The sequence below is a fragment of the Monodon monoceros genome, unplaced genomic scaffold (assembly GCF_005190385.1).
Source record: "Monodon monoceros isolate NGI ecotype Baffin Bay Population unplaced genomic scaffold, NGI_Narwhal_1 Super_Scaffold_18, whole genome shotgun sequence".
Taxonomy (NCBI): Eukaryota; Metazoa; Chordata; class Mammalia; order Artiodactyla; family Monodontidae; genus Monodon; species Monodon monoceros.
This window is the reverse complement of record NW_021703774.1, coordinates 78,905,427-78,930,807: the sequence shown is the minus strand read 5'-3', so window position 1 is coordinate 78,930,807 and position 25,381 is coordinate 78,905,427. Positions and strand designations below refer to the sequence as shown.

The following is a 25,381-nucleotide window of genomic DNA, read 5'->3' as shown; positions in this document are numbered from 1 at the left end:
CTGCTGGACATGTGAGATTTGAGAGGCCACTTAGATATCTGAGTGGAGACAGAGTAGGCAGTCAGATAAACACCTAAGGAGCTCAGTGGAAGTCTGGGCTAGAGCTCTAAATCTATGCATTATCAACACTGAATGCTATTTAAAGCCCTGACATGTGATAAGCCCACCCACCTGGGTGTGAATGCAGGCAGAGAAGGGAAGAGGTCTAAGGCTTAAGCCTTGAAGTCGCCAATGCTAAGAGGTTGGGGGAGGGGCTTCCCTGGTGGTGCAGTGGTTAGCAGTCTGCCTGCCAATGCAGGGGACACGGAACTGAGCCCGTGTGTCACAACTATGGAGCCTGCGCTCTAGAGCCCGCGTGCCACAACTACTGAAGCCCGTGTGCCTAGAGTCTGTGCTCCACAACATGAGAAGCCACCGCAGTGAGAAGCCCACGCACCGCAAGGAAGAGTAGACCCCGCCCGCTGCAACTAGAGGAAGCCCGCGCGCAGCAACGAAGACCCGACGCGGCCAAAAATAAATTAAAACAAAGAGGTTGGGGGATGCAAGGGGATAAGGGAACGAACCAACAAAGGAAACTGAGAAGGAACTGTTAGTGACTTAAAAGGAAACTAGAGTCGGGTGGTGCCTGGATGCTAAGGTGAAGATGTTTCACAGAGGAGGGGGTGATAAGCTGTTTCAAAAACTTCTGAGAGAAAGATGTGGATGGAGAATGAGTCACTGGATTTATTCATGAGGAAGTCATGAGGAGTTTGGGTACAGCAGTGGGGATGAAAGCCTGTTTGGAGTAGCTTAAAAGTGAATAGGAGAAAGGGGGTAGGTAGACAGCTCTTCCAGTAGATTCTCTATAAACTGAAGGCAGAAAAGTGGGTGGTAGGTGGAGGAGTAGAGGGGCCAGAAGAGGGCTTGCAATGATGGTACAGATAATCGCTTATTTGTATGCTGATGGGAATGAGTCATTATCTCCTGGAGGAAATTACTGTAAGGAGAGAGTGGGTAGAATTACAGAAGTGACATCCCTGAGTATAATGAGAGGAGGTGGGATCCAGGGCACAAGTAGAGGGTTTGGCTCCAGATGAGAACTCAGCAAGCTGAAAGTAAGAACTGCCGAACAGGAATGGTAGAGAACAGGGGATACAGGGTCAGGCACAGGTAAGCAGATAGGCTGGTGGTGAGAGCTTGTCGAAGTTCTCCTCTGGTTGCTCGTTTTCCTCAGTGAAACAAGAAGCAAAGCCTTCAGCTGAGCAGTGGGTCTGGAGAAGGAGGTCTTCAAGGTTTGAGGAGAGAAAAGGTAAACTGCTGGGAGTGGGTGAGTGAAGACACTAGGAACATATTGGGTTTAGCTGCAGTAAATCATCAGAATTTTAAAGCGTGGGACTCTGCAAGGTGATGTGCTTTTCTGCAGCTACAAGGCGTGAGCACAGAACGTTGGATTGAACCTGGCTGGACTGGGCTCGTCCAGTCAAAGTTCAATCATTGAGCATGACCAATCAGAAAAGGAGCAAAGAAGCTGGGTGTGTCTGCAACAGAGTGAGCCCAGGGAGTGAGCACGGCACTGGGGCTGCAGAAGGAGGGCAGGGAGGACATCAGTCGGGGAAGGACTGTCAGAGTTGTCAGAGCAGAGGAACTGAGCTTCCAGCAGAGGAAGTGGAACTGAGATACTGAGGTGATGGAGGGAATGGAATCACTGGTAAAGACAAGTTCTACATTATATCTGTGGGGAGAGGTAAGACAGAGTGAAGGAGAAGATCATTACAGGAGAGGAGAGCAAGGACTAAGAAGTCAGGATATTAGAAAGAACTTTTATTTAAATATTACAAAAGCACCAAGAATTATGACAGCAGGAACATCAGAAACAGTGAAAAGGAGCCAGGCACTAAAATAATCAGGAAATATTGGGGTGATGTTCTTAGCAGCACTATTTACAATAGCCAAGACATGGAAACATTGTAAGTGTCCATCAACAGATGAATGGATAAAGAAGATGTGGTATATATAAATGGACTATTATTCGGCCATAAAAGAAAAGTGAGAGAATCCTACCATTTGTGACAACATAGATAGACCCTGAAGGCATTATGCTAAGTGAAATAAATCAGACTTGAGAATGCAAATACTGTATGATCTCTAAAAAGAGAGAAATCTCTAGAAATCTTTTTAGATTTAGTGGAATGTAAAAAGAAAAAAACCAAGCTCATAGAAAAAGAGATCAGACTTGTGGTTACCAGAGGTGGAGGGTGGGAGGAAGGGGATTTGGAGGAAGGTGGTCAAAAGGTATAAACTTCCAGTTATAAAATATATGAACACTAGGGATACAATGTGCCACATGGTGACTATAGCTAACACTGCTGTATGGTATGTAGGTAAGTTGTTAAGAGAGAAGATACTAAGTTCTCATCACAGGAAGAACATTTTTTTCCTTTTTTCTTTCTTTTCTTTTTATGGTATCTATATGAGAAGACGGATGTTAGCTGAACCTATTGTGGTAATCATTTCACAATGCATGTAAATCAAACCACCACGCTGTACGCCTTCAACTTGTACAGTGATGGATGTCAATTATTTCTCAATAAAACTGGGGAAAAAAAGAAACATTAAAGTGTACCCATCAGCCTCTGGATGACTGCAACAAGGAAAGCGCTTTAGAGATGAGGGAAGGAGAATAACCTGGAAACATCAGCGAGAAGCACAGAGGAACCTGTATCCTATCCCCAGTTCCAGTTTAAAGTGGTAAGAGGAGGAAAAAAAAAATCCCACCTCCTGTGTGAGCTGCAAGGGGAAGCAGGAACTGTAATTTATAGAGCACCAACTATCCATGGTTCAGAGTTCTGAGCTCACTGATGCCACTACATCCCTTTCCCATTCCCAGCAAGACGAGGGATGCTGCTGCCAGCAGCTCTGCCCAACTTGTGCTGTTCTCCGGACCTCAGTCACATCCTCTCCTCACCAAGAGGATGACAAGGGAGCTGAAAGTGGCTCCTGTGTACCGGAAAGAGAGGAAAACCCTGACAACAGGTGATGACTAATCTTTATTTCTCATAAACCAATGATTAGTATTAGTCTCTTAAAATAGTTAGAAATCTGCCATTTGAACAAACCAATTCACGGCATACTCACCGATCACTCTGAGGGTGAACTTGCTGTTATTTCTAACACTTGGGGATTCAATTCCGTACTCGTCTTCGTCTGATGGTGTTAACTTGCAGATCGTGAGGTTCCCCGACACAGTGTCTAAGTAAACTCTATCTTTAAAAGACAGAAAAGCTCTGACTTCAGATTGGTCATCCCATTCTACAACTTTATCCTTTCCTCTTTTCCACACAATCTCCTTAAAGGGTTTAAAACTTGATGTGTATAAAGTTACATTCTTGTTCACAGCTCCATATATTACTTGGGAATCACAGCTAATGAAATCTAGGAGAAAAAAAAAGAAATTGGTTAGGGAAGATAACATGACTCGATCAAAAGCAGAAAATTATCTTCCAAGATGCCTTGTGGGGGGAAAATGATTAAATTTAGTGGTAAAATTATCCATTAGCTACTTTTTGTACTAAGCTGATAAACTGCTGATAAAAAGTATAGGAAGGAGAACATGCCTGACCCTGTAAGAGTTTATTCTTTAATAGGGAACTGGGGCCCGCAGAAATCCAAGAAATGGATTTAACATTTATGGAGCACCAACTACGTGCCAGGTACTGTGGGCAATGCTGGGAATATGGCGGCAAACAAGACAGGTGTCACTCCAGGCCCTCAAGGGAGGAGACACTGAGCAGACAAGGAGAGCCACCCAGGCAAAGGCCTTTCCTAGCAAATCACGCTGAAACTGACACAGGACAGCAAACTGCCGGAAGGTGAGAGGAGTCTGCAAGCTGACAGCAGGGTGAGGAGGGGAAGGAGAGATGGCCAAGCAGACAGAGGAAGCAGCCCCTCTGAAGAGGCAGGCCTTAAATCAGGAAGGCGCTGGGCGTGTCTGAGGAAATAAAAGCAGTTCCAAAAGGCTCGAAGGAAGAGAGCAAGGGGGGAACGGGTGGGGAATAGGGCTGGAGAGGCAGGCAGGGGCCAGACCACAGGGTCTGTGAGTGAGGGGCTGGGCCATGTCCGGTAAGATATGCTAAGCGTTTGGAATTTATCCTAATGGAAAGGGAAGGTCACGGACAGGGAAAACCGGCATGACATTTAAGTTTCAGTAGGTTGACTTTGTCTGCAAGGTGGACACTGGTCAACAGGGTAAGGATGGAGGGCAGAGAAAACCCAGAAGGGCAGTCAGTGCGGGAGCAGTGAAAGAAGGCTGGACCGGGAGACCAGACCAGGGCGCCGGCGGTGGGGATGGATAAGTGGACAGACTCTATATTTGAGAGGGAAATGAACAGGATTTAGTGATTGGATGAGAGGTGTTAATGGTGACTGTCAGGCCTCTTTCCTGGCTGACTGAGGTGCCATTAACTGAAATCAGAATGACCAGGAAGGAAGTCGGGGAGTGTGATGAAGATTAAGGTCTCGAGGCCTGGGTGCGGTGGCGTGTTGGAACCAACTGTTAGCCTCTCTGCCGGACTCCGTTCAGGGGAGCCTGGAGAGCTTGCAGTGCACCACAGTGGGAGTATTTATAGCAGAGAAACTGACCCATGCTTCAAAGCGGAACCTCCCACCTCCTCCACATCAACCCGGTTGTTAAACATTTACTATTACTACTAGATTGGGATATTCTTGATACCCCAAAATGGCCTTCAACGCATCGTGCTCCAGACTTGACTTTCTTGTTAAGAGAGAAGAGCAGCTGTTAGGGGAGAGACATAAAAGAGAAATTAAAACTTGATGATTGAAGTTTTTACCTAGAAGCAATCAGGGTAATTGACAGAGCACAGGAAAAATCAAAAATATTAAATAGACCAATTGCAGGCAATTGTATCCAGTAATTTCAAATAAGAAGCAAATACGCCCCATTTGTCTATGTGCAAGGATTTTTAGAACCCACCTCCCTTAATCCAGGGAGGCTGCCTGCAATACACCAGCATCCTTCTGTGGCTTTCCTGACCATGTACTGTTTCTCCCAATCAACCAGAGCCCATGAAAAGGCATGAAGAGGAATAAGATTTGAGGGGTGAGAGTCTATCCACACACAATAGTGGCGGCTCGAAATGTCTTGTAAATGAATAGATGAATGAACGGATGAGAGTAAGTAGGGTGGTGGAGGAAGAGGAGAGGTCTCAGTTGAACTGCCCCTCCCTGGCTGCATAAAGCTGGCTTCTGTCTTTCCCAGGGGAAGGTGATGTTTCCTGGGCTTGAGAACAGGAAGAAGAAAAGACTGGAATGGAGCTAACGGTGGAAAAAGGGGGAGACCAGTTCAGAAAAAATCATAGTCATTTTGAGCTGGAAGAAACTCCAACAATTAGTCAGTCAAATTACCCCCATTTCACAGGTGAAAGGACAGGGCACCAAGAAAAATGGACGAAAATGTTACTGAATGCTTACCCTCTGCCAGTTACGTGTTCACGTACTTGTGTCCCTTTTTAATCCTCTCCACATCCCTGTGCAGTGGTGTTGCTAACTCCATCTCTCAGGCCCCGGGAGACATATCAATTGCTCAAGGTCACTCAGCAAGTTTATGGTAGCTGAGGGACCAGAACAGACCTGACATGGCCCAGCCCCTCACTCACAGACCCTGTGGTCTGGCCCCTGCCTGCCTCTCCAGCCTCATTCCCCACCCGTTCCCCCCTTGCTCTCTTCCTTCGAGCCTTTTGGAACTGCTTTTATTTCCTCAGACACGCCAAGCGCCTTCCTGATTCAGGACCTGCCTCCTCAGAGGCACTTCTTCCTCTGTCTGCTTGGCCATCTCTCCTCCCCCTCTTCACCCAGACGTCAGCTGACTGATGGATGCTAAGCATAAGCGACCTGTAAGACATCTGCGTGGAGCTGTCCAGGAGGCTGCGGGGTCCACAGGTCTGTGGGTTCCCAGGGAAAGATACAGATTTGGGATTCATTACATTTGTAGATGCTATGTCTACCATTTCCTTCCTATAGTAAAGTCTTTTCTGTTGCACCTCCAAGACTGATCCTAAGGTAAGTTACCAATATGACTGTTTCCAATGAAAAAGAATAGGAGAAAGGAGAGTGATTTTTTTTCTCAAGGTCACACACCCTGAACGAATGAAAGAATGAGCAAACAAACAGCAGCTAAGGAAAGGAGTCAGCAGTGAGTTGGTTACTTTGCTGATAACAGTGAATGGTCAGAAAAGGGACCACAGGGATGCTACCTTACCATGCCAGAGGGCAGAATGAAAAGGGCACCGACTTTCAAGGCAGATGCGCCCAGGGTGAACCTTCAAAAGTTCTCGCCACACTAGGTTTCCTCAGCCTAAAAAACAAATCATGATGCCTGCCACAAAAGATTGTTTTGAGGTTTGAATAAGACTGAGAGTCTTTACACAATGGCTGAAATGAAGTAGGCTTTCAACAGGGTTTTCCCTCTTTTTCTTTCAATGATTCAGGCCACCATCAATGCATTCACTGTAGGTGACCCTGGCTGTGTGAGAACTGGGCATAGAGTGAGTTTTTGCTGTTTCGAAGTAGAGAGAGATAGAGGTAGGGGGAAAATATATCAGTGATTGCCTAAACAGATATTCTGTGCTAGACAGAATTTTTTTAACTGTTAGAGGTTTATTTGTTTGGAAGAATACTGAATGACCTTTTCTTTTGAAAGATACGAGGGTACCTAATACCTATGTGTACTGTGTTTGTTTCCAATTTCAAAGACTCTTGCAGTCTTAAAAAACATCATCATTATACCCAGTTTTGATAGTTCTTCTCACAGGGCTTGAAGTCCGAAGTGGAACTCAAATATTTTGCAGACAAAGTGACCTGATTTTTGATTTAGAAAATATGGTAACCGTAACTACTGGGTTAATGAAATGGGACCTCCCCCAACTCCCAGCCACAAATTCCTCTGCGCATTTTCACTTGAGTCCTGGGATTCTTTTAAAAAATATTTATTTATTTATTTGGCCGCGTTGAGTCTTAGTTACAGCACGCAGGATCTTTCATTGCGGCGTGCAGGCTCTTTGTTATGGCGCGTGGGCTCTAGAGCATGCACGCAGGCTCAGTAGTTGCAGCGCACAGGCTCTCTAGTTGTGGCATGCGGGCTCCAGAGTGCGCAGGTTCTGTAGTTGCGGCACGTGGGCTTTCTAGTTGTGGCGCACGGTCTCTAGAGCACGCAGGCTTAGTTGCCCCACGGCACGTGGGATCTTAGCTCCCCAACTGGAGATCAAACCCGCGCCCCCTGCATTGGAAGGTGGATTCTTATCCACTGGACCACCAGGGAAGTCCCGGGTCCTGGGATTTAGATTGACTGCTATTTTTAGTTTATTTAATCAAACACTTATATAGCACTTACTATCTACTAGGCAGTTGGAAGAACTCTACAAATATGTATTCAGCAAATCCTCTCAAAAACCATATCAGGACTTCCCTGGTGGCACAGTGGTTAAGAATCTGCCTGCCAATGAAGGGGACACAGGTTCGAGCCCTGGTCTGGGAAGATCCCACATGCTGCGAAGCAACTAAGCCCGTGCGCCACAACTACTGAGTCCGTGCTCTAGAGCCCGTGAGCCACAACTACTGAGACCGCGTGCCACAACTACTGAAAACTGTGCTCCTAGAGCCCGTGCTCTGCAACAAGAGAAGCCACCACAATGAGAAGCCTGTGCACCACAACGAAGAGTAGCCCCCACTGGCTGCAACTAGAGAAAGCCTGCACGCAGCAACAAAGACACAACGCAGCCAAAAAAAAAAAAAAAAAATAGATGGATAGATAGAAAAAAAAAAACTTAAAAAGAAAAACCATATTAAGCAGTTGTTATTTTTAACCCTATTTTGCAGATGAGGTAACTGTGACACACAAACGTTAACTGACTAGCTAATTAAGTAGTGAAACTGCTTTTGAACCCAGATAGTCTGACTTTTAACCATTGCTTCTTATTTGGCCAGCTATGTGGTATATGGCTATTAAAGACAGTGACGTGATACAGGGTATGTCAGAATGCAATTTCTAGAACGTATGGGAATAGCAGATGTTGGGAATGAGAAAAGTCAAACCATTCTAGTCGGGAGTCAAGCACACCTCTGAAACCTAGAAGTGAAGCATAAGCTCAATGGTCAACAAATCACTGAATGTCAGGGCTGGACAGGTCCTCAGAGGACCCTGGCCCACCCCACACCCATCCTCATATACATAAGGAAATTGAGAAGATCTGATTGAGCAAGATAGTGATGAACCCAAATCTCCAAAATGTTACATGGGAACCCAAATTTAAAACTAAGTTTCATAATGCTGTTGTTTTTTAAAAATAATTTTAGATGTTAAATGGAAAACGAGACACGGTTTCATAATTAAAGACCAAGAAACTAAGTTGAAAGTAAGGTCTAAGAGTTTGCACTTCTCATGTGTGATGGCAAGGAATATGTGACATGTGAAAAAGTAAGAGAGGGTAAGGGGACAAAAGAGACTCGAAGGCAGGAAGGAAGAAAAGCTGGAGCGGGGTGTGTGGCGAGAAAACAAGGGACAAACAAAGAAGTAATAAGGACACAAAATCACAGGAGCAGCTGAGAAGCCTGTGAGAACTAGCAAATGAAGCCCTGAGATAGAGACCAGCCGTTCAGCCAACAGAGGAGCCACAGACGGGCCAGGTGTGACCTACAAGGGAGCAGTGGAGGCTGGCTCGCCTAGGGAGAGGCCCCTCAGCTCCTACCCACGTGGACACGTGCAAACTGCCGGATCTTCTAAGTTTCCAAGAAATGCTGGACGTTCAAATTTTATGGGAACACAAAAATCAAATTTTACGGGAACACAAAAATCAAATTTTATGGGAACACAAAAATCAAATTTTACGGGAACACAAAAATCAAATTTTATGGAATTAGCGGGCAATTAATTCCAATCTGAGCGGAGGGGTATCCCATAGTCAGGCCAGCCCCATGAGGACAAAGACAGGGTTGTTCTCCATCTTTGCTGCATCCCCTGCCGGCACATGAAGGACATTCCATAAATATCTGTTGAGTGAATTAACTAAACTGATTTAAATACAACTTAAATGTCGTCTAAAAGGCAGGGCTTCCTGACAGAATTACAATATTTGATAGTCACCCCAAACCCTGAGCTTTGCAATACCTCAAATCGCTGTGGAACCTGGCTGGAGAACCATGACTCCGCAAGGAGAGGTGGAGACGTTTAACTGAAGCTGCAGAATGGCCTGGGACCCCTCGTATGCAGTCAGAAGAGAACTCTTTCCTCTTCACTGCCTGCCTCCAGAACCAAAGCAAGACTGGAGGGTCTGCTGGCTCCCCACTCCCCATCCCCTTCAGGTTTAGCGAGGTTTCACCTACCACATGTTGTGGGCTTCAGGGCTCTGCACCAGATAAGCTTACACCCACTCAGGATATCAGCCCTTCATCAATGTTAAACACCCTGTCTGAGGTTTGAGGAGATGCAATTGTTTCACTGATGCCATTGCTGAGAGCCGAGCTAACCACTCTTCTGGGATTTGGAGGAAAGGTTTTTCTGGAGTTTTTTCTTAGAAATGAACAATGTGATTTTAAAATACTTCCTTCTCTTCCTAAAATTTCTTCAAGGTTCCACATGGCTGCAGATTTTAGCAGTTAAGGCAAAAATTCATTTGATGAAAAGAGAAAAAAAAATCCCCTGAAAGTTTCAGTACCCAAATACATAAATCTTGGTATTTTCCCCTGTGTGTATGACACCATAACGACAATTCGGTTAAAGATTCATTCAAGCTGGGAGATAGGAGGGCCTTGGGCATTTTTGTACCCAAGTGAGCAGCTGGATTTCTCCTGCAGACAGGGGCTTGTGACCATGACCTTGTTCCTCTCACTTCAGCACCACAGCACGCTTTCAGTTGACACCCACTTGGGGTACTGGAGCGGTGGCAGCCTGCGAAACTAAGTCTCTGGAGTCACAAACACACATGCTCACAGTACGGAGAGCAGCCACTCTCCTCACATGTCTACGTCAGTGCTGGTGTCAAACAATCTGTCCTATTAAGTCTACAAACATTCTGTTTGTCAGCCCCCATGAACAGAATCCTGCCCGCCTGGACTTTACATTATTGGTGAAGGTGGGGACGCGGGGCAGGGAGGAACACATTAAATGGGAAAGTATCACAGGTGATGTTAAGTGCTACTGAGAAAAATAAAGCAGTGTATTGGGGAGGGTGATTAATAATGAGAAGGGAGGTTGCCATCATATGTGAGGTGGTCCCAGCTGGCATGTGAGCAGGGCCCAGAAAAAACGAGGGAGTGAGCTTGAGCGTGTGGGGAAGAGCATTCAAAGAGTAAGAACCACTAAGTTACAGTTGAGGAAACTGGGGCTCAAAGAGGTTCAGAAGCTGACCGTGGTCACTCAGCTGGTCCAGGACAGAGCTGGTGTCCAGACACATGTGGCCAGCTCCAAAGCCTGCACTGTTAGCCACAGTGTGAGATGCCTTGGTCCTTCCTTGTCGATTCCACCTGCATCCAGTCCCCGTCAGTGGTTTCTGTTTCCATGAGTGCTGAAGGCAGAAATCTACTGGTCTCAGATATGCCACCATGGCTTCCCTGTCTTCATCTATTTCAGACTGAAACTGCAGCCCCCTGGCTCCCAACAGACAATAAACCGCCTGGTCCCCCAGTCCCAGAAACTCCACAGAACTCGCCTCACATATGCTCTCAGTTGTCAAGCTATTCCTTGTCTCCTGGATGAGTGCATCCAGAATTAAGACGTTTGTTCTTTAAATCAACTTCCTTTTGAAGTTCCCTGTTTCCTGTCATGCTAAAATACTTGCCTTTTTAACCCCTTATTCTTGCACTTAAAAATCCTTCTTTCACAAGACATTTCCCTCTCAATCTGTGCAGTCCGATTCAGTGGCCACTAGCTAATGTGGCTCGTGAGCCCATGCCACGTGGTTAGTCCAAATTGAGATGTGTTGTTAGTATAAGATACACACCAGACTTTGAAGGTCAAGTATGAAAAGGGGAATGTAAAATCTCTCATTAACATTTTCTATATCAACTACATGTCGAAATGAAAATACTGTGGGTATATTAGGTTAAATAAAATATATTAAAATTAATTTTACCTGTTTCATATTATATTTCTATTTAACAGCACTACTCTGGCCGGCTCTTTCAAGATGCCCATATCACATCACGCTCAAAAGCCACATTTGCCTTTGACTGTTCTTGTCTTAGATAGGATATATCTGAGACCTACAGCATGCTTTGGAGAATAAGGTTCTTAGTAGAGCTATTTAATACTCTGCCAGTCTTTTTAAATCTATTCTCCAAAGTCTGATTAAAGGTATTTCAATGCGCTATTGATCATTTCATTAAAAATTTCTTTATAATCCCTATTATTTTCTAGTTACTCAGTTCATAGTTGAGAAACTCTATTACAACTAATTTATGATGACATAGTCATTAGTTTCTTATTAATATGAATTTCTTATTATTTTCTGAATGTGTACAGTAAACTTCATTTTTTTTTTCTAGTTTTTAACTGTTACACGGGAAAAACATTCAGAAACTACAGACCAGAGAGGCTGATGGAAATTCAGACACTGTTCTTAACAGACATTCAGGGGAACATTATGAAAAGTGAAGGTCACTAGGAATCAAAACAGGTTCATTTCCTCAGAACAAGCCTATCAAAATAATTTGGTTCCCTGAGATGGATACTTGCTAAACAGAATAGATCAAGGTCACAAAGGACAGAACTCTGAACTAATAACTTTCAAATGGGGGCAGAGAGCAGACATGATTTCTTACAGTGATTCTGGGCAAGAGGTCCCCTCACTTTCACTGGTTTCATTTTGAGCCCCAGAGTCCTTGGGCTAAGAGCTCATCAGCAAAGGCACGAGCAGCATTGAGAAGGAGAAGGCCAATGCGCACAAGGGAAAGGGACTGAAAACAAGAAAACAAAGAGGCCAAAGGAGAGAATCCCATGCCCATAAAGTAGCTAAAAGACATTTTCCTTTGAGTCTGGTAGATGGGCACTGAAACTTATCTCCAAAGAGGAACTGCTAAAATGTTTTCCACGCTTTTTGGGGGACAGTATCACTATTTTAGTCACACTTCATATTAAAACTTGTCTGGGGCTTCCCTGGTGGCGTAGTGGTTGAGAGTCCGCCTACTGATATAGGGGACATGGGCTCATGTCCCAGTCTGGGAAGATCCCACATGCCGCGGAGTGGCTGGGCCTGTGAGCCATGGCCGCTGAGCCTGTGCGTCCGGACCCTATGCTCCACAACGGGAGAGGCCACAACAGTGAGGCCCACGTACCACACAGACAAACAAAACAACTTGTCTGAGCAAATGGAAAAGGCTGTATCCAGGTTTCACCTTCAGTCCTGAGATGGAAGCTTTTATCTGTGACTGCAGAATCTAAGGTGCTGTGTGCCCTTAAGTAAAAACTTCAAAAAGCCTTCTGTACTCAAGAGAAAACAACATGAGAAGAAATCAAAAGACAGAAAACTTGTGCAAACAAGGGCTGATGTATGCTGGCAAACTTTCTGCTTTTAAACAGAGAAAGCAATGCCTACCATCAAAGCCTATATGAATTAAAAAACATTAGAGTGAGACATGCTGGGACCCAGCCCCACCCCCCAGCAGGCCAGCAGGGCTGGCAGCCAGTGGAGTCAGGGGAGTCAGTGGAGTCAGCTGCCCACACTACTTGGGTCTGCCACAGCAGAAGAGTGTGTGCAGCCCATATAGGGGGCAGCCTAAAGCATATAACTCTAGTCACCAAAGGGGATGGGGAGAGTCCTGCTGGGCCCCACAGGACATCTCTTACACAAGGCTACTTCTCCAAGACCAGGAAATGTAACCAACCTATCCGCTATATAGAAATAAACATAGAGAATCAGACAAAGTGAGGAGACAGAAATATATGACAAAGAAAGGAACAAGACAAACCCCCAAAGAAGAACTAAGTGAGTGGAGATAAGCAATCTAACCAATAAAGACTTCAGGTAATGATCATAAAGATGCTCAGTGAACTCAAGAGAAGAATGAATGAACACTGTGAGAAGTTCAACAAAGGGTTAGAAAATATAAAGAAGACTCAAACAGCTGAAGAATACAATAACTGAAATTTAAAAAATACACTAGAAGGAATCAACAGTAGATTAGATGACACAGAGGAATGCATCAGTGAACTGGAAGACAGAGTAGTGAAATTCACCCAAGCTGAACAGAAAAAAAAGAACTTTAAAAGGTAAGGCTAGTTTAAGAGACCTCTGAGACAACAGCAGGCATACTAACATTCACATTATAGGGGTGCCAGAAGGAGAAGAGAGAGAGAAAGGGACAGAAAACTTATTTGAAGTGCTAACAGCTAAAAACTTCCCTAACCTGAGAAAGGAAACAGACATCCAAGTTTAGGAAGTACAGAAAGTCCCAAACAAGATGAACCCAAAGAGGTCACACCAAGACACACTGCAATTAAAACAGCAAAAGTTAAAGATAAAAAGAGAATCTTAAAAGCAGTAAGGGAAAAGCAACCAGTACACACAAAGGAACTCACATAAGACTTTCAGCTGACTTTTCAGCAGAATCGTTGCAGGCCAGAAGTAAATCATGATGTACTTAAAGTGATGAAAGGAAAAAAACTTACAACCAAGAATATTCTACCCAGAAAGGCTATCATTCAGATATGAAGGAGACAAGCAAAAGCTAAAAGAGTTCAGTGTCACTAAACCAGCTTTACAAGGAATGTTAAAGGGACTTCTCTAAGCAGAAAAGACCACAACTAGAAATATGAAAACTAAAAAAGGAAAAATCTCATTGGTAAAGGCAAACATACAGTAAAGGTCAACCACACAAAAAGCTAGTAGGAAGGTTAAAAGACAAAAGCGATAAAATCATCTATATCTATAGTAAAAAGTTAAGGAATACACAAAATAAAAAGATATAAAATATGACATCAAAAACATTAAATGTGGGCTTCCCTGGTGGTGCAGTGGTTGAGAGTCTGCCTGCCGATGCAGGGGACACGGGTTCGTGCCCCGGTCCGGGAAGATCCCACATGCCGTGGAGCGGCTGGGCCCGTGAGCCATGACCGCTGAGCCTGTGCGTCCGGAGCTTGTGCTCCGCAACAGGAGAGGCCACAACAGTGAGAGGCCTGCGTACTGCAAAAAAAACAAAAAACAAAAAACATTAAATGTGAGGGTGGGGTGGGCAGCAAAAACGCAGGGTTGTTATAATGTGTTCAAACTTAAGAGATCATCAACTTAAAATAATCTCATAAAATTGACTCATTATATAGTTATATATGAACCTCATGGGAACCAAAAGCCTACGATAGATACATACACAAAAAAGAGAAAAGAATCCAAACATAACACTAAAGATAGTCATCAAGTCACAAGAAAAGAGAGCAAAAGGAGAAAAAAGGAACAAAAAAGAATTGTAAAAACAACCAGAAAACAATGAACAAAATGGCAATAAGTACACACCTATCAATAATTACTTTCAATGAATGGACTAAATGTTCCAACCAAAAGACATAGAGTGGCTGAATGGATTTAAAAAAAAAAAAAAGACCCATCTATATGCTGCCTATAAGAGAATCACTTCAGATCTAAAGACATAGACTAAAAGCGAGTGGACGGAAAAAAGGTATTCATGCAAATAGAAATAAAAAGAAAGCTGGGGAAGCAATACTTACATCAGACAAAACAGACTTTAAAATAAAGACTGTGGGGCTTCCCTGGTGGCGCAGTAGTTAACAATCTGCCTGCCAATGCAAGGGACATGGGTTCGAGCCCTGGCCCAGGAAGATCCCACATGCTGTGGAGCAACTAAGCCCAAGCACCACAACTACTGAGCCTGAGCTCTAGAGCCCACAGGCCACAACTACTGAAGCCTGCGTGCCCAGAGCCTGTGCTCCGCAACAAGAGAAGCCATGACAATGAGAAGCCCACTCACTGCAACGAAGAGTAGCCCCCACTCATCGCAACTAGAGAAAGCCCACATGCAGCAACAAAGACCCAACACAGCCAAAAATAAATAAATAAATTAATTAATTAAAAAATTTAAACAAAGACTGTAATAAGAGACAGAGAAAGAGATTACATAATGATAAAGGGACCAATCCAACAAGAAGATAAAACAATTGTAAATATCTATGTACCCAACATAGGAACACTTAAATACATAATGCAAATATTAACAAACATAATGGGAAAAATTGTGACAGTAACACAATAATATTAGGGGACTTTAATGTCCCACTTAGATCAATGGACAGATCATCCAGACAGGAAATCAATTAGGAAACATTGGCCTTAAATGATACATGAGAGCAGATGACCCTAATACATATATATAGAACATTACATCCAAAAGCAGTAGAATACACATCCTTTTCAAGTACACATAGAACATTCTCCAGGACAGATAACATGCTGGGCTACAAAACAAGTCTCAATAAATTTAAAAGACTAAAATCATGATGCATCTTTTCCAACCACAGTGCTATAAGACTAGAAATCAACATAGGTAGTATGCTTTTTTTACATCCATCTTAGTAATACTTTTTTGGATCTGCCTCCTCAGGCAAGGGAAACAAAAGCAAAAATAAACAAATGGGACTATATCAAACTAAAAAGGTTCTGCACAGGGAAGGAAACTATCAACGAAATGAAACAGCAGCCTGCCGAATGGGAGAAGCTATTTGCAAATGATATATCTGATAAGGGGTTAATATCCAAAATATACAAAGAACTCATACAACTCAATAGTAAAAGCAACAACAACAACAAAAAAAACCTGATTAGAAAATAGGAAGGGGACCTGAAAACACATTGTCCAAAGAAGCCACAGAGATGCCCAACAGGCACATGAAAAGATGCTCAGCATCACTAATCATCAGGGAAATGCAAATCAAAACCACAATGAGGTGCTACCTCACACTTGTCAGAATGGCTATCATCAAAAAAGACAACAAATAACAAGTGTTGGCGAGGATGTGGAGAAAAGGGAACCCTCATGCATTGTTGGTGGGAACATAAATTGTTGCAGCCACTATGGAAAACAGTATGGCAGTTCCTCAAAAAATTAATAGAAACTGCCATATGATCCAGCAAATTCACTTCTGTGTACCTGAAGAAAACAAAAACACTAATTGGAAAAAAACATATGCACACCAATATTCATTGCAGCATTATTTACAATAGCCAAGATATGGACGCAACCTATGTGTCTACTGATAGATGAATGAATAAAGAAGATGTGGTATTTATATATAATGGAATATAACTCATCCATAAAAAATGAAATCTTGCCTTTTACAACATGGATAGATATAGAAAGTATCAGGCTAAGTAAAATCAGTGAGACAGAGAAAGACCAATACCATATGATTTCACTTATATGTGGAATCTAAAAAACAAAACAAACATTCAAAACAGAAACAGACTCACAGATACAGAGAATAAACTGGTGGTTACCAGAGGGAAGATGGATAGAGAGGGTGAGTGAAATAGGTGAGGGAGATTAAGAGGTACAAACTTCCAGTTATAAAATAAATAAGTCATGGAGATGTAATGTATAGCATAGGGAATATGGTCAATAATACTGTAATAACTTTCTGTGGTGACAGATGGTAACTAGACTTATTGTGACCATTTTGTAATGTAAAAAAATGCTGAATCACTATGTTTACACCTGAAACTAATGTATCGATAATACTGTAAGTCAATTTAAAAAGGGAAAAAACAAATAACAATAATGAAGTGTACAATTCATTTTTTTTAATTACAGTAAAAAGACAGCAATAAAACAAATTCCTAGATCTAGTTCTTTAAAAGTAGTTGTAAGTCTTTTTCAAAATTCCTAAAAGATACCTGTCAAAAATAAACAAAAACAGCAACAAATGCAAAAATGTGAAATTTCATTAGATCCTGGTATTTAAAAAAAGACATCCTTTTGACAATTGGAGGAATTTGAGTAAGAGTAGAAGTTAAGTGATATTACGAGATTACTGTTAATTTTTATAAATATTATGTTATTGGGCTTATGCCAAAGCATTTAGGAGTGAAGTGTGGGAGTATAAAGAAAGTATAATTATGGCAAAATGTTAATAAATGAATACATAAATAAACCCCCATTCTGAATTCTATGGCCCAAAGAAGGTTCCCCCACCCCTCTACTGTAGATTACAATATTGAATACAATCTATGTGATTGGTAATTTGCTGTCATATAATTTCACATGCTTTAGCAAAATTACGTTGGACAATATATATGTTATATATAAGAGATTAACTGTGGCTGCACCAATCAACAAAAAGTTGCTTACCTATTCTTGGGTTGAGAATACATAGACTTTGAGTCAAACAGACCTAAGTGCTAGCAGGTTCTACCACTTATTTGTTGTGTGAACTTGGACAAGGTACTTGACCTACCTCAACTTTGTTCTCCTCCTTAACAGTCTCTACCTTATAAAACTGGTGACAATTAAATGAAAACAAAAATCTAAAACTCTAAGCACAGCACTTGGCACAGAGCACGTGCTTAATTCATGGCAACTATTATATACACCCCATTATAATACTGGATTTAGTTTTTTGAGAGGAAAACACAACACTATTTTGATTTGGATTACCTTTCATAAATAAAACCTCACAGGCTCTCTGAATCTTAATTAAGCAAAGCATATGAACAAGTCTCACATAATAATGTGAGATAATGATAATTTAAAATGGGGAAATGTTTGACCAATACTTTATCATCTAATGTCCAGATTTAACAATTTGTATTGTTAAAAATATTAAAAGAGATCAATGAAAGAGGGGCTTTCCTGGTGGTGCAGTGGTTGAGAGTCTGCCTGCCAGTGCAGGGGACGCGGGTTCGAGCCCTGGTCTGGGAAGATCCCACATGCCGCGGAGCAACTGGGCCTGTGAGCCACAGCTACTGAGCCTGCGTGTCTGGAGCCTGTGCTCCGCAACAAGAGAGGCCGCGACAGTGAGAAGGTCCGCGCACCGCGATGAAGAGTGGCCCCCGCTCGCCGCAACTAGAGAAAGCCCTCGCACAGAAATGAAGACCCAACACAGCCAAATAAATAAACAAATACATTTAAATCAATGAAAGAAACTTTATATGAAGTGGTATATGACTTGGTTCCTGCATACAAGGATCTAAAATCTAGCTGGAGAGACAACTGGCAAGATAAAGGATCCATAAAAGGTCAACCACAGCAGAATAAGGCAGGCGCTGCTAATGAGAGCTAACTAATACAACAGTTCCTATTTTTGATCTTGCTACTTGCCCAGCGCTACCTAGGTCCTTTCCACATGTTACCCCACTGATGCAAACCAGGGCCAAATCCTGCCAGCCCTACCTTCAAAACACACCCTGCTATCTTCAATTCCTCACCCCAACCCCAGTCATTTCTTACCCACCCCACCCAGTCATTGTTCCCGCAGCCTCCTAACTGGTCTCCCTGCTTCTCTTTTTTCATCAGCAAGGACCATCCTCCACCCAGCATCCAGAATCATTCATTTAAACACTCATCACAATTTCACTCCTGTTCATAACTCTCTGAGACTTCCTATTTCACTGGGAATAAAAAAAATGTAGTCTTTCAAAGGGCCACAGGGACTTCCCTGGTGGCGCAGTGGTTAAGAATCCGCCTGCCAATGCAGGGGACATGGGTTTGAGCCCTGGTCCGGGAAGATCCCACATGTCGCAAAGCAACTACGCCGGTGTGCCACAACTACTGAGCCTGCGGAGCTCTAGAGCCCACGAGCCACAACTACTGAGCCCAGGTGCCTAGAGCCTGTGCTCCGAAACAAGAGAAGCCACTGCAATGAGAAGCCCGTGCATCACAACGAAGAGTAGCCCCCTGCTCTCTGCAACTAGAGAAAGCCCACGCACAGCAACGAAGAGCCAACGCAGCAAAAAATAAATAAATATATTGCCAAAAAAAAAAAAAAAGGGCCCACAAAACTTTATTTCTAGGGTCCAGCCCTGACTACTTGTACAACTTCATTTCCTATTTACTCTCCAGCACAGTGCCCTCCTCGAAGTTCTTTAAACGGCTGAAGCCTATCTCAGGGTTTTTGCTGCTGTCCTCTCTGTCTGGAATACTACTCTCCCAGATGGTAACCTGGCCTGCTCCATCATTTCCTTTTAAGTCTACACTCAACTGTTACCCTTTTAAAGAGACCCTCCCCTGACCACATTATATAAAATACTAACCACCAGAGAGTGACAATGAAATATCATATCTCCACCCCATGGAGCACTATGAAGCTGTTAAAAAAAAAAAAAATGAGGATGATCTCTATGAACTGATATGGAACGATTTTCCAGACATATGGTTAATTGACAAAAACAAGGTACAAAAGAGTACACAGAATATGTTACCTGTTGTTTAAAAAAGGGAGTTAGAAATAAACGTATCTGTTTATAACTGCAAAAAGAAACAAAGATAAAACTGAAACAAATTATATGTTATGGGGGGAGAGGAAGGGGGGGAATAGAATTTCTGAGCACATATATATATATATATATATATATATATATTTTTTTTTTTTTTTTTTGCAGTACGCGGGCCTCTCACTGTTGTGGCCACTCCCGTTGTGGAGCACAGGCTCCAGACGCACAGGATCAGCGGCCATGGCTCACGGGCCCAGCCGCTCCGAGGCATGTGGGATCTTCCCGCATGTGGGATTTTCCCGGACCGGGGCACGAACCCGTGTCCCCTGCATCACTAGGCGGACTCTCAACCACTGCGCCACCAGGGAAGCCCCTGAGCATATTTTTTATGGTCATCCCTCAGTATCCACAGGGAATTGGTTCCAGGATCCCAGTGGATACCAAAATCTGAGGATGATCAAATCCTTCATATAAAATGGCATAATATTTGCATATAACCTATGCACATCCTCTCATATACTGTAAATCATCTCCAGATTACTTATAATACCTAATACAATGTAAATGTTATTTAAATAGTTGTCAGAATGTGGCAAATTCAAGTTTTGCTTTCTGGGACTTTCTGGAATTTTTTTTTTCCTGAATATTTTTAATCTGCAGCTGGTTGAATCTGCAAATATGGAAGGCCAGCTGTATATGGTTTTGATTTGAACCATGTTAATAGTTTACATATTTAAAAATTAAATCAAGGTGGGGGAAACCCTAAAACTGAATAGAAAGAGAAACAAATTAATGCAACTATGTATCACTTTGATAACATAACCACACAGAAGAAAAATTCAAATAACTTGAAAATACAGTGTTCTATACATATTTAGTGGGATATATGAAAGAATAAAAAGAACTGCTAAGAAATCTTGAACTGTATTTAGTAAAGTTTGTGCTTGGGAGTAGTATTGGCATAGCAATTATGGAATTAGTTTGTGTTTAATGTAGATTCGGAAAATATACTAATGCTACTAAGAATAGAATTCATGCCATGGGGAAGGGAGGTACTAATATGGAATGGAGGAAAAGGAAGAACTGAATTGTTGGATTAGCTTTTGCAGTAACAAGATAAATGCCTGACTTTGTGAAAACTATTTCCTAGCACTGAAAACTGACAGGGCCTAGAAGCTATGGCTCCAAGAGTCTTGAGCACACCTAGCACCCAGGTCTTAATTTCTAAATACCATCCCCCACTAAAAGGAAAAAAGGAATCTAATGATTCCAAGGCTGAGTCAGGAAAAGAACAAAATGAGTCCAGAACACCCTTCTACACCAGAAAGTAAGGAAAGTGCTCAAAACTGAGGGAAACATGGCAAAAGGACACTGAAACTTGGAAGGGTTCCCACTTGCCAAATACAGAATCACTGAGCATCAAAATGAAAAATGACAGGAATGCCATCTTAAATAATACACGAGTCGTTACTAGTATTAAAAAAAAAAAAAGAAAATTAAAAAGGGAGGTGCAGAAGCCCTTTGTTACTGAAGAATGTCAATAAAGTATAAACAAAATAGGGATACAAAATTGCTATCTACAAACATTTTAGCAGGAAGAATCGCCACTGGGTTGTAAAACATTGGGTGAAAGATTGTTGGAAAACAGGATATTCACACAATCTCAAAGTGTTACTTAATGAATCAGGTATTACAGACATACCCATTTTATTGTGCTTTGCTTTACTGTGCTTTGTAGATATTGTTTTTTTTTTGTTTTTTTTTTTGCGGTACGCGGGCCTCTCACTGTTGTGGCCTCTCCCGTTGCGGAGCACAGGCTCCGGACGCGCAGGCTCAGCGGCCATGGCTCACGGGCCCAGCCGCTCCACGGCATGTGGGATCTTCCCAGACCGGGGCACGAACCCGCGTCCCCTGCATCGGCAGGTGGACTCTCAACCACTGCGCCACCAGGGAAGCCCGATATTGTGTTTTTTTACAAATTAAAGTTTTGTGACAACTCTGCACTGTCAGATGGTAGTTAGCATTTTTTAGCAATAAAGTATCTTTTAATTAAGGTATGTACATTTTTTTAGACATAATGCTATGGCGCACTTAATAGACTATAGTATAGTATAAACATCACTTTTAAATATACTAGGAAATCAAAAAACTCGTTATGACTTGCTTTATTGCGATATTTCCAGTGGTTTGGAACCAAGCATGCAAAATCTGTACTCACACGCTTGTATTTTCTCCTCTACAACGGAGAAATCTGGTGGACCTCACCTTAACCAATCATCAACATTAACGTCTCCAATAATGAGACAAATGGACTGCATCTGCAGCCTGATGAGATGCACACCTGTGAGAATTCCTGCCCAGGAATGTTTACACCAGAATCTAAGCATGTACTTCAACATCGAGGGACATTTTTATTAAAAAAAAAACAAAACTAGTCCAGACCCCTTCAAAAAGGGCAATATCGTAAAGTAGAAAAGAGAAAAAGAAAAAAAGAAGCTGGCTTGGGCTTCCCTGGTGGTGCAGTGGTTGAGAGTCCGCCTGCCGATGCGGGGGACACGGGTTGGTGCCCCGGTCTGGGAAGATCCCACACGCCGTGGAGCGGCTGGGCCCGTGAGCCACGGCCGCTGAGTCTGAGCGTCCGGAGCCTGTGCTCCGCAACGGGAGAGGCCACAACAGTGAGAGGCCCGCGTACCGCAAAAAAAAAAAAAAAAAAAAAAAAAAAGGAGCTGGCAACAGTTTAGATTTTTAGATTTAAGGGGATTAAAGAGGAATGACTACCAAATCTGGTGTGTGATCCAAGATCGGCTTCTGGACCCTATCTGAAAACAGTATTGTATCAAGCTATATTTCCTGACTGTGATAATGGTGCCAGGGCTTAACTGCAAACATATTATTCTTAGAAGACCTATGTTGGAAGTTTCCTGGTGGTCCAGTGGGTAAGACTACTCATTCCCAATGCAGGGGGCCCAGGTTCAATCCCTGGTTGGGGAACTAGATCCTGCACGCGTGCCGCCACTAAGACGTGGCACAGCCAAAATAAATAAACAAATATTAAAAAAAAAAAAAAAGACCTATGTTGAAATATTTAGGGTTAAATTGTCATAAGAACTGCAATTCTCAAATGATTTAACAACACCAAAAAAAAGTTAACTGGATGGGTGTGGGTGTATATAGAGAGATGTAACCCAAATGTGATAAAATGTTAATAAGTGATGATTCAAGAAGAAAGGTGTGTAAGTGTTCACTTTACTATTTTGGCAACTATTCTAAAGATTTTAAATCTTCCAGAATTTTAGAAAATTAAAAGGAACTATTAACCACTTCCATTTCCCTTGCCTCTGCACTAGTAATCTCTATATTAGTAAATGTTCACCACCACCCAACAACTACATATTTACTGCTTTATTTCCTTACTGTCTCTCCCCCACTATAATGTAAGTTTCCCAGTGCTGACACGTAGTTGATAGTCCATAAGTACGTGTTGAATGACTGATGCTCACAATCACCCTATTAACCAGATATTATTATTATCCTTTCTCTCATGTGAGTGGCGCTCTCTTTAAAGGCAAAGGTATGGAGGCACACAGAAGTAAGGTAACTTACAGAAGTTTTAACTGCGAGGAGCGGGGCCAGGTCAGAGGCCAGGCATCTCTCTGGGAGCAGATACTCTTCATCACTGTTAGGCAGCTTTCCCTAGTGAGGTGGGCTTGGCCCCCAAAGGGCTCACTGCAGACCTACACGGTTTCCCTTAGCGCAAAGCCTATTCAGAGAAGGCGATATTCATGCTTGCGGAACGAAATGACGTCTGAATAAATAAATAAATTAGGTGGGGGAAACCAGCTAGTTCAGAGGATCTTCCTAGAGGAGGTGTGGCTTGATGGGTAAACTGGCTTTTCAGTTGAAGAGAGAGCATAGAGCAGGCAGTAGTGACCAAAGGTGCATTCTGGGACCGGGGAGAGACCTGTGCCTCTGGAGGAGTTACCTTATCCCTTCAACCTCTGTATATGCCTCTCCCTCCTGCCCACAGCCACCAGCATATGAAACCCTCACAGTTCTCTGGGGTCTATGATGGTACCTGCCCTGGTCCCCCACCTCCAATTCCTCTCAACTACAATCATTTCTCTTTACTGCTGCCAGATTAATTCTTCCTAAGTGGATGGCTCTGATCCTGTCAGGCCCAGAAAGAGGTCTCCTTTGCCTGCAGAAGAGAATCCTAACTCCCAAAGAGGACATTCAGGGCTCCCCTAGGGGGCCTCAAGCTCCCGTGGGCACTGCAACTCTCCAGTGACACTGATGACTCCCTACTGCCCAGGGTCACCCTCTACACCCTGCTCCCGTCTTTCTTTCCTGGTTTCCTGCTCTTGGAATCTTTTCCCACATCACGGCATGTTCACATACCGCCTGTCCTCGGAGGCCAGGTTCAAACACCCTCCCTTCCATGAAGTTTCTGCTTCACAAAAGATATCTGATTTCACAAAAGATGTTGCTGTATTCCCTCTGCACGCCCACAGCACTTTACTTTTACCTCTCTTACAACATTTACTTCTGTGCCTTACGCTGTAGGTTCTTTTGAACGTATCTCAACCCCCCATTCCGCAGGCTGTAAGCCATAGATGCATGCACCCCAAAGGCACTCAATAAACGCTGAACGCAGAGTGGAGAGGGGAGGTTCATCAGGGGTGTGGGCTAAGGGGCCGGTGGCAGGAAATTCCAAGAAAAGAAGTACTAGTTAAGGGGGTTGTTACTATGCTTTAGGGGTTTGGTTATGACTTAACTAGGGGCCTGTGTGGGGAGAGGTTGATAAGGGTGGGGAGGTAAAAAATGGAGACAAAGGTAACTATTTCATGGCGCTGTCGTGACGATTTAGCTGAAGATGCGTGAAAGGGATGAACACAGTCCTAGACACTCACATGTTAGTCCTTTCATGTCCGGAAGGGAGGGGAAAGGGGACCAGCCGACACTCCTTAGGAATTCTGAATTGAGACCTTCGCCTTCCCGCCGCAGGGCAGCTCTGAACTGCCGCCCTCCGCGCGGGCGCGGGCATACTTGGCTTTGGCCGCAGCGCGCCCACCCCCAGCGCGGAGGCCGGCGCACGCGCAAAGAGCGCCTTCCTTGGCCAGGGAGGCCAGCCCGAGACCAGCTCCCAAAGTTCCCCTCAAGTTCTGCGCTACGGCACCTCCGGCTGGAAGCAGTAACTTAGTCACTTGAGTCGCACTGAAAAGGCACCCCTTCCGGAGGAACACGAGCGGGAATCGGGGATCGTGGAGGTTAAGAAGGCTCCCCAGAGGGAGGAAAGAGCCTAGGGGAGGTGAACGAGAAGGAATCGCGTCCCTCTTTTTCCCAAACAGGCTTCAGAGCCTGCGGTCCACGTTTCCTGCTGACCACCCTAGGGAGACCTGTGGGTGACACGACCAAGTACCGCGCGCGGGCTGCGTGCCCCACGCCAACCCCACCACCCCACCCTGCAGCGGCCCCGGGCCGCGCCCGTCCACCCGGCCCCGGAGCCCCGGGGCCACTGACACTCCGCGCTGCCGGTCCCCGCGGGCTCCCGGGGGAGGCCTCCACTCACCCAACCGGAGCAACAGGCAGACCACTCCGAGGGCCCCCACGGCCCACCCCGCGGCGCTCCCCGCGGCCATAGCGGACGGGCCAGCTTCCGCGACAGGGACCCAGTCGGGCGTCGCCTCGGCCTGCCGGAGGGAGAGAGAGCCCGCCCCGCGGTGCGCCCCGCCCCGCGCGTCCCGCCAGGTCCCGGATGACGTCTTGGCGCGCGTTTTCTCCCCCCTCCCGAGAACGCGGTCTGGGCCCCGGGTCCTTCCTGCTCTTCTGCCGCCCCCCGCCCTCCTCTGTGGAGCTCTACCCCAAAAGTGGCTTGCGTTTTCACACCAGGTTTATCCTCGTTCCTCCCGCACCTCCCGCACTTTTCCTTGGCATTTGGAACGTGATGGAGACGCCCCCAT

At 44.1% G+C, this 25,381-nt stretch overlaps 1 protein-coding gene across 1 annotated transcript in view; it reads right to left on the bottom strand.

Annotated features, from left to right (window-relative positions):
• Positions 1–25,381, bottom strand: part of CD58 (CD58 molecule) — a 45,215-nt gene extending 19,834 nt beyond the window's left edge. Inside the window, exons 1-3 of the mRNA XM_029226962.1 lie at positions 25,334–25,381; positions 24,991–25,111; positions 3,115–3,411 (exon numbers count right to left, since the gene is read on the bottom strand). Of these exons, the coding sequence (XP_029082795.1) occupies positions 3,115–3,411; positions 24,991–25,111; positions 25,334–25,381 (466 nt within the window). The remainder of the gene's footprint in view (positions 1–3,114; positions 3,412–24,990; positions 25,112–25,333) is intronic.